The 10,322-nt window shown below is 41.3% G+C and overlaps 2 protein-coding genes across 2 annotated transcripts; both read right to left on the bottom strand.

Annotated features, from left to right (window-relative positions):
* Nucleotides 1-27: 27 nt before the first annotated feature.
* BT62DRAFT_1009449 (uncharacterized protein) lies at nt 28-816 on the bottom strand (the record flags this gene model as incomplete). Its single annotated transcript, XM_043177552.1, has 2 exons — nt 28-478; nt 503-816. 2 exons carry the CDS (start codon nt 814-816, stop codon nt 28-30), a joined length of 765 nt encoding a protein of 254 aa, XP_043036761.1.
* A 292-nt stretch (nt 817-1,108) lies between these two features.
* BT62DRAFT_903959 (uncharacterized protein) lies at nt 1,109-1,429 on the bottom strand (the record flags this gene model as incomplete). Its single annotated transcript, XM_043183542.1, has 1 exon — nt 1,109-1,429. A coding segment is annotated over one exon (321 nt), but the record flags the coding sequence as incomplete, so codon positions are not given.
* Between the last annotated feature and the right edge of the window lie 8,893 nt (nt 1,430-10,322).

Raw genomic sequence — 10,322 nt, 5'->3', positions numbered from 1 at the left:
GCCCATGTATTCGCAATTTTCACAATTTTACATGCCTGAACGAGGAGAGGGCATGTCACCGGGCTGCCCTCCCTCGCTCGCTGGCCGTCCCAACCTCGGGCTCGCTGCCCACATGGAGATGTCGATAGGGGTCCCCGGCTGTGGAGATGGCAATCTCCGCGTTTGCGTAGTCAGGGTGGATGGTCCTTCTGTATGGGTCCTCGACCCCCATTCTACTGACGGACTGGCTGGAGCCGGAGTTGGGCTCGGTGGGGGTCGCGGGGGGGTTCTGGGGGAGTTATGGCTTTGGCAGGATCTCGTAGCCATCTGAGTGGCATCAAGGGAGTCCCGAGCACGGTTTCCAATCCCTGAGGGAATTGGGGAGGCAGGATGCTCAGGGGAACCTGCTGGAGTGACGTAGTTGGAGACCTCTGCGGGCTCCTGAGTGACGTTCGTCGTCCATGGGTTCCGGAATCCTGTGAACGCAGAGTGGTGGTCTCTGCTGTCTCGTCAAGGGGGGTACTGGGATCCTTCTTCCTCATGAAGGCTCCTTGTATCCGAGTCGTTATTCTGGGTTTCTGATAAGGGTCGCCCTTGCGGGAAGAAGGACGTTCTGATGGAGGGGGGGATGTCATGGAAGGGGAGGTCGGGGGTTACGTTTCGTAGAATTCTTTGTACCTGCTGGAAGGCTTGGTAGTGCCTGACTATCCAAGCTGTTACTGATTGTCGTCCACGGCAAAGGGTGATGATGGCTAGAAGACCGAGTAATGTTCCGATGATGGAAGCTATCAACTCAAAGAAGTCGTGATTTAGGTCTGCGGTTGTTGCTGGCAGCATTCGGTTTCTCAGCACAATTGGGCTTGAGAAAGGGAAGGTGAAAGCTTCGAGCTAATTGTTAAGCCCAAGCGACACGTGACAAGACAATACGTGATAGACAGATGTCCCTTCGCACTTTAAGGGATCACCTGAATCCACTTATGATGTTATCGACTTGGTGTGTCACAAGGCCACGAAGTGGCTCGAGAGTAGAATGGTATGAATATAAACTTTAGCTCGAAGCTGGGGTTTCTCCAGCAAGAGCGCTACTCCTTAAATACTGTGCTATCGTTCCTAATTATATCGCTACCTATTATGTGTGTCTGTGTCCATGGTGCCCGTTGTCCTTGAGCATCGTTACTGTACATAAAAGGGCGATTGTGTGTTTCTGATCTTTGTTTATTGGGCGGCGGGTTATTGTGGCTACGCCTTTCCCACGGTCTTGTGCCTTTATGACTAAGCATAAATAGGGGGAATAAGGGAAAAAGGAGGAAAAAATCATAACAACCACCCCATCATTATCCTCCCCTCTCTGGTTATGGTCTATCTGCCTGCTCAACAAGTCAGCCTTCCTATTTGCTGTCCTGGCTTTGTGGTGTAGCATATACTGGTATTTCAAAAGTTCAGTAACCCAGTGGGCTTGTCAGCAGTTAAGTTTCTGAGGGGATCAGAAATATCAAAGATTCTGATGATCTGTCCATCTCTCAAAGGTTTGAATCACTCTAATGAGGTAATGTCATCATTCTGCAAAGGCAAGCATGATTGCTAGGAGTTTCTTATCATATATTTCATAGTTGCACTCCATCATGGTCAGTGCCTTGGAGAGAAAGACAACCAGTCACCACTTCCTGTCTTGCTCCTGAGACAGTACAGCTCCTATCACTCCTTCACTCAAATTGGCCTCCATTTAGAATCACTCTTAGTCTATTGGTATGGCTAATACTATATCCTTTGCTAGTTATCACTTTAGGTCTTCAAATGTGGTCTGCTGGAAGGGACCTCATGTCCAGGGAGCATTTTTCATTGATATGCTGGATACATGTCCAGCTCTATAATTTATGAATTCTGCATAATGCATTAGAATATGCTAGTAACTAAGGACCATTAGCCAGTAGAGGACTATGGCTGAGGCTCTAAGCTGATAGTCATGCTAGTCACCAATACTAAGTCCAAAAGGGACTTTGTAAAATAGCATGGCATAAGAATAAAAATCCTAAGTCAGATTTGAACTTAGAAAAGTTCTACATCACATCTTAGAAAATACTAAGTCTAAGTTGGACTTAGAAACAGTACTTCAAATAGGGCCAATTCTACATGCTATTAAGATGAGTATATTCTAAGACAGCTAGGGGTATAATACCATAGCCAGTTGTGGAGTATTGAGTAAAGACAGCATCATCCAGGAGCAGTAAGAAGAGAGACCCAATAATCTGTGGCTAGCACTCTGAGTTTTGACCCAAATGCCTAAGTCAGAATTTTCTAAGTATCAGATGACCTAAGAGATGTAGAATTGAGAGAAATAGAGTGGATAGAACCAGTTGACCAAGCCTGATCAATTGAGCTACTAAGAATAACTCAGAAAATTAAAACTCTGAGTAGACAGATAGGAGTTAAGTATCCACAGGCACTGTAGACTTAAAATAAAGCTGTGCAGTGGCCAGGTGGGTCTGAGAAGGCCTAGGAGAGTCCAGAAGCACCATCAATCTGGAATAATGGCATGGTTCCACTTCAAACAGGAGAAATATTATTTTAACACTTTATTTATAGATTCTATACCTGTTGTTGATGTATAAGGGAAGGGGGGAAAATAGCAAGCAAGCGACCCAACCCCACATTCAGGCCTTCTAGCCCACTGTAGCTAGTCCCTGGGACAATGGATTTTGAGTTCTGCTTCAACTTAGTGATTTATTTAAGTTGCTTTGTCACTTAGAGAGGATTGGATTGGAATAATAACTGTATTTTAGATTTTGGATTAATTTGGGTTCTAAACTATAAGGGTTTCAGCATCAGAATACAAGTTCTTCAGTTTTGAGAACTGCTAGCCAGCCAAGAGTGCAGCTAGTCAAGCCTAAGTGCATAATAGACTTAGTATTTGGGTTTCAGAGTTCATTGGGTTTTGGAATATTCTAAGTTGATTTGGAGCGCAATTGTGCATTGATTCTAAGTCCTAATTATACTTAAACATTGCTATAAACTACTCTCATGAGTATTGCATCTTTGAAAGCAAGATAAAGTTGAATAACTGTCTTTATTGACTGTTTCTTTGATTTTATTTAAGACTGCAAGAGTGCTTCTATCATACTCAAAACAACTGACCTCAACTGTATTTGGTGATTGTGTATTGAGTGGTTAGGTGTTGGTGTTTGAGAGTTCATTCCTCATTCGCCTCTCTTAGTTACTTAGCTATTATCAAGCACATAACTGTGAGTTGGGTCATTGATTGGATGATCTTACTATAGTCCCTGATAAACCAGCAGTAGAAGTTTGTGAAACCAAGGAATGATTATAGTTTCTTCTTTTTTATCAGTGTTGGTCACTCCATTATCTCTGCCACTTTCACTAGATCTATCCAAATGCTTCTTTCACTAATAATAACACTCAAGTACTCTGTTTTCAATACTTCAAATTTGCACTTCTTGGCCTTTGTTACATGCATGCTATCAGCCTCCACATCACTTCAACCAACCACAAATTTAATAGCCAAGTTCCACTGGACTCTGCTTATTTCCTATTAACTATTAATTTTATTTTATCATTACTATTTTACATCCATATTTTACATTGTACTATCTAGACTCTGAAAATGATAGCAAACAATTGACACCAGAAGCCAATAGACTTCAACTTAGAATTAACTACCAATAATATATAAACTATATATAATCATTGTAATTACTCAGTTTGAATATCAACTTGGATAGCCATCTACACTTGGTGCTCACTTCAGCTCCTCTTTATCTCATCCATTGGATTCCACTCTAAAGGATATCTCTCTTCACTTCTCCAATGGAACTCTGTTCTGTCAATCCAAGTCCTTGGGCCTTGACTCAAGAGTGACATTGCTAATAGCTTCATTGATGCCTATGCACTCTGCCAGTATCCATGCATGCACTCAAGCTCAATCAATTGGCATGTTCCTAACAGTATATTCAAACTCAAACCCTTGAGTCAAAAAAATTTTATCATGTCCACCACATTCATCTAACTCACAGAAGCCAATCTCAAACAAACTCAGCTTAGCTATTCCAACATGTTTTTCATAAAAGACATCCTAGCCTCTATCTCAAAGGAACAATCAGGCCTCTTCATATCAGCCTCCAGTAAAGGACAATCCTGCTATAAGGAAACCTACAGCCACTCTAGCTTCATTACTCACTAATCTAACTATGATGACTCCCCTAACCCTTTTGACACCATTAGCATTCCAACCAATGGAGCCTGACAGGCTAGCACAATGTATGGCACTCAAAGTGACTCTTTGACAGACCCCTTATTCCTGGGCAACATGCAGGAGAGTTCAGACAGCCCAGACTCAGAGGATAGAAGTGAAGACACTCCTACTTATACTCCTATCCACTGGAGACCAGGTGGTAACCCACCAAACCTCTTCCCAGATGGATCAGATGGGCCAGAGAGATTAGAAGGACCAGATGGTCTCAATAGCCTCACAGGAAGCAACAATCCAAACTAGCAAAATATATTCCTAGAATTCATGAATCTGCTACAAGGAGTCTCCACTTCTCTCAATAACCCTAAGTCAGCCACTATCTGCACCAAGATCAAGAAACCAGAACTCTTTGATAGCTCTGACTCTCACAAACTGAAGGCCTTCATCATCTCTCTTTAGTTAAACTTTAATGACAGACCTACCACATTTACAATGGATCCCAGCAAGATCAACTATGCTATCTCTTTCCTGGCCAGCATCACACTTGGCTGGTTTGAGCTAGACATTCTTAATCTCAACTTATGAAATCTGCTGGCCTGGCAGTTTTTCTATACAGCCTTCTTGGATGAGCTTCATAGCAACTTCAGCCTCTTTGATGCTATTAGAGATACCAAAAATGCATTAGAGCATCTTCAGATATATAATGGAGATCAGATCATAAAGTATATAGTCCAATTCAATCAGTATGCCTCACAAATCAGATATAGAGACAACTCTCTCTACTGTCTTCTACCATGGTCTTTGCACTCACATCAAGGATAATATAGCTCACCATGGGAAGCCAAACAACCTCTATGACATGTGCTTCCTCACCCAAGAACTTGATGCTTGCTACTGGATCCAGAAGACTGAAATTGCCCATGAAAACTGGGACAATAAGACCTCCAACTAATTCTCTAACTCTAAATCCAAGGAGTCCAACTCTCCTTCCTTTGACTCCAGCTCTACACCAAAATCCACCACTCCTAAGCTCTATGCTGATAAACTAGGCAAAGATGGCAGTCTTACTCAGAAAGAAAAAGACTGCTAGCATCAGGACAATCTTTGCATGTTCTGTGAGGCTAAACACAAGACCAAGGATTGTAACAAACAGAAGACTGCAGCCTCCACCAAGAGTCATGCAGCTGAAGTAGACACTGCTCCTAAGGAACTGGCTTCAATGGAGTTGAAAAACTAGGAAGCAACCCTGTTCTCTCCATGTGAGTTCAGGGTTGTGTTAACTCTATTTGCACACTAAAGGTCATTACTCTCAATGCAATATCTCTTTCCAGCCAATCCTTCTATCTTCTGCTTTTAGCAGAATTACTATCTAATACAGAACCCAACAGGTCTCCAGCTTCTATCATTCTGTATTTTCTTGCTCTTATCAATTCTGGTTTTAGCCACTGCTTTATTAACATTAAGTATGTAGCTGCCAATGATATTCTTATTAAAACCATCTCTAGTGTGCAACTCCAATTATTTGATGGCTCTGTTGGAAGCTGCATATTTCAAATTGCAACTATTCCTATCTGTTTTCCTTCTAGAGATACCTTTCTCATCAACTTTTATATCACTCATCTGAATTCATCTTGCAATCTTGTCCTAGAATACAACTGGCTCTCCTGCTACAATCCACTGATTGACTGGGCTGAGAACAGTATTGTCTTCTGCTCAAGCTACCAGAATCTCACTCCAACCAATTCTACAGCCTCCACTGCATCTGCTGACATGTCCTCTCCATGTTCAAGCATGTAAAATTGTGAAAATTGAGAATACATGGACTACATTTCAGTCTAGTAAGCATGTAACTAAGAATAGAATAAGAGTGCACAGAAACCTAGCTATCATGAGGCTAAACTGAAGTAACAAGGAGCAGAGTGCATGGTCTAGTAGCAGACAAATGCCAGAGGGGTTAGACTGCATGTGAGGTCCTAGCACTTGGCCCTAGATGCACCAATACCATTACAAGAGGGCATGCTAAAAATAAAAAGAATATGATCAAAATATGATTGGCAATCCTGATCACATTAATCAATGATGCACTGATGAAACATGCTTTAGAACAGAGATCTGGGACCCAAAGAAAGGTATTTGAATAACTGGGTGCTGAATAGAGAGATGCAATGATAGCAACAAGGGGATAGGTAGAGGAATACTACTCTCAGAGATGAATAGCATATGTACTGCTCAGAGACTTGCACACATACTTATGGTGCTTTAGTGCATTTAACACAGCACAGAACTCTGCATCATACTGCAGTATGATATATATCATATTGGGAAAGTTAATTGATACATGCTAGGTCAGAAGCAGTGCATTTTATGTGCTGGAGAGAATATTGAGATACTGGAAAAGAGAACATAACTATTGTGGCTGACTCCAGACATAAGAGATAACTCTGGGGGTCCAGAACAGTCTACCACTGTCAGAGATGTGTCATTGAGACAAGAAGAAAGTGAGCAGATCTGGCTAGGCCAACTAGCTGAGGTCAGCTAAGTGAGGAAACATTGTGCAGTCCTGGCCCAGAAGCAAATAAGCATGGCAACTGCAATACATGCATGAATAGTACCCACAGGACCTGGCATGGAGTCCCACACTTTGAACATATTATAGTAGGATTGTATTAGTAAGTATCATAGTAGAGTATTTAAATACAGTATTGTATGAGTAGAGAAAAAAGTTTCCAACCCTCACAGTTGTAGTGTATTGGGCACAGAAAGCCTTGCACTCTAGCTCTGGATTTGTGTTTGTAACTTTGGGCAAGAGAATAAACATATTATTGAACATCTTAAGAGAGAGCTATAAGAACTAAGTGAGGCATTGAAGCTTGTAAAGGACTTAAGCCTGATTCAATAAGAGGTTTTAGATTATGCTCTAACCTGAGAATAAGAGAGTGGTGTCTAAAGAGCATCATCTTGAGTTTTTGAGGTATTTGTGATGTGTGGTACTACAGGTGGCAGAGATTCAAACCCTTTGGTCTATTGGATGGGGTTTTATTGTGTTTTGTGTCTCTGGATCACATAGGTTTGAATCCTGTGGGTCTATGATTGGTTTGGAAACTTGTGAACAGAGATCTGTGCTTTTTGTCACTTGTGGATGTGTTTGTGATTGGTTTTTGCTTAGAGTGTGAAGCTTTGAGTTGTGTATTGTGTGTGTTAGGGATTTGAGTTGATCTGAGCTGTGCTTAGGACCATTTGAGAGTTTTGAAGGAGTGTTTCGATGTATTGTATTAAGCTGCAGTACTTTTTGCCTTGAGGCCTGGCAACACTAGTTGCCACCTCTTGTTTTGATAAAACAAAAAGCTTTGAGACTTAGAGAGACCTTGGACTGTTGTAAGCATGCTATTACTGTTCATGTGCTGTGATCTCATTAAAGAAGACAATTATATTTGTTGATTGCTATTTTTACTGCATTATAATTCCTCCACAAACTAAGAGTTTTATGTGTTGGTGTGAGTGTGGTCAGTGGATAACACTCTGCTGTATCCATTTTCACCTTGTGTGTGCTCAGATCCTCTTCACCACAGGACTTCCATGCTCACAGGACAACAGTTCATCCCTTTTTAAGCCTTTCAGCTCAATTTTAGGACTTCTGCACCCACCAGACTCCACCAGTCCAATCTTTGAGACTTCACTCCATTCTAAATCTCCTCTGGATAACTGGTGGGCTCCATTCCTACATGAAGCCATCTATTCCTATTTTCCCTCAGAGTCTTTTACTACAAAAGCACATCCAAAGATCTCCATCATATCTGCTGCTGCATTTGTCTAAGCCAGTGCAGAAGAAGACACTCAGCAGTTCATACTGCAGTCTTTCTTGTCTAATATTGGAGCCAAAGCCATATCTGTGGAACTGACAGATCTTTTACTAGTGCCAGTAGAGTACCATGATTTTGCAGATGTCTTCAGCAATATCCTCTCTAAAAACCTATCTAAACACAGGCTATATGACCTCAAAATCAACCTTGAGGAAGAAACATCTCTACTACTTGAACCTATTTATTCTCTCTCAGAATCTGAACTTAAGGCCCTACAAGAGTTTATTGATGATAATATGTGCAATGAGTTTATTACTCCATCTCACTCTCCACAAGAGGCTCTGATCCTGTTTGTCAAGAAGAAGACTGGTGAACTCTGACTTTGCATTGACTACTGCAGCCTAAACAAAATCTCTAAGAAGAATCACTACTCTCTTCTCCTCATTTCTGATCTCCTTGACTCTGCTCACTCCATGCACATCTACACTAAGCTTGATCTTCAACATGCCTACTATCTTGTTCACATAGCAAAAGACAATGAATGGAAAACAGCCTTCCAGACCTGCTACAGTTCTTTTGAATGGTGTGTCATGCCTTTTGGCCTCACAAATGCTCTAGCAGCATTCTAACATTTTGTGAATGATATATTCTCTGACATGCTCAACATATCAGTAGTAGTCTATCTCAACAACATCCTCATATATTCTAACAACCCAGAAGATCACCAGAAACATATTCATGAAGTCTTATGCAGACTTAGAGCTAATGAACTCTACTGGAAAGTCTCTAAATGTGAATTCAACTGAGACACTGTGGAATATCTAGGCTACATCTTATCATCCAAAGGACTTCACATGTCTGAAGAAAAAGGCAAGGCCATTGTTGACTGGCTGATGCCATGAAAAGTCAAGGACATCCAATCTTTTCTTGGCTTTGCCAACTTCTACTATCACTTTATACACAAATATAGCAATTTTGTTATTCCTCTTACACAACTCACCTACAAAGGAATTCCATGAAAATTTGATGACAAATGCATGGCTACCATCAATGAGTTAAAACAGGCCTTCACACATGCCCCCATCCTTACCCACTGGATTCCTAATCAAAGGATAATGGTGAAGATCAATGCCTCTGACTACATGATTGCAGCCATCCTCTCTATCTATCTAGAAGATGGCAAAATTCACCTCATCACTTTCTGCTCCTGAAGCCTCTACAATGCTGAACTCAACTACAATACCCATGATAAAGAGCTTCTGGCTCTTTTTGAAGTTTTTAAACATTGGCATCACTACCTTAAAGGCTCCATGGACTCCATCAATATTATAACAGACCACAAAAATCTTGAATACTTTGCCACTATTAAGATTCTGACCTGCTGACAGGTCTGCTGATCTGAATACCTATCTCAGTTCAATCTATTAATCCAGTTCTGCCCAAGGAAACTTGGTGGGAAACTGGATGCACTCATTAGACAGTGAGACATCTACCCTAAAGAGGGAGATAGCCAATATGCTTAAGTCAATCACCACAATTTCTGACCTGTTTTCACCCAAGAACAACTCTCTGCATCACTCTGTGCAACCTATCTTGAAGGCCCTATCCTCTAAGCTAGTGCTATCTTGGATATTGACAAGCTCTACATCAATATCAAATAAGCACCATTCTCTGACTCTATGTCATCTGACAGCCTCTATCAGACCAAATCTGCTTCTGAATCCTCTTCCTCTCAGTGGTCTATTGATAAATCTGATATCCTTCACTTTGAAGGCCACATTTATGTTTCAGATACCAGAGATCTCTATCTCTATATACTACAGAACAATCATGACCATATTCTGGCAGGCCACTTTAGTCAAAACTGGACATTAGAGCTAGTTTAGCAGACTTATATCTGGCCAAAGATGCATAAATATGTTTGACACTATATTAAGTCATGCACAGTTTGTGAGCACAACAAGACACCTAGACACCACTCCTATAGGTTGCTCAAACCTCTACCAGTTTCCAAATAGCCATGGAATTCCATTTCCATAGATTTCATTGAACAACTACCAGACTCCAATGGATTCATTGCCATTCCAGTAGTCATTTACTAGGCTAGCAAGGAAGCCATCTTCATTTCCACTTATGACACCATCAACTCTGCAGAACTTGCCCAACTTTTTGTTATCCATGTCTTCTCCAAGCATAGAGTACCCAGCTATATCACCTTCAACCACAGCTTCAAATTCATTTCCCAGTTTACTTGCACCCTAGCTACAGCTCTTGACATGAAACTCCACTTTACTTTTAGTTACCACCCAGAGACCAATAGACAAACCAAACATGTAATC

This window comes from Guyanagaster necrorhizus (genome assembly GCF_019112545.1).
Source record: "Guyanagaster necrorhizus MCA 3950 unplaced genomic scaffold BT62scaffold_24, whole genome shotgun sequence".
Taxonomy (NCBI): Eukaryota; Fungi; Basidiomycota; class Agaricomycetes; order Agaricales; family Physalacriaceae; genus Guyanagaster; species Guyanagaster necrorhizus.
Note: the sequence above shows the minus strand (reverse complement) of the source record. Positions and strands in the feature narration are given on the sequence as shown.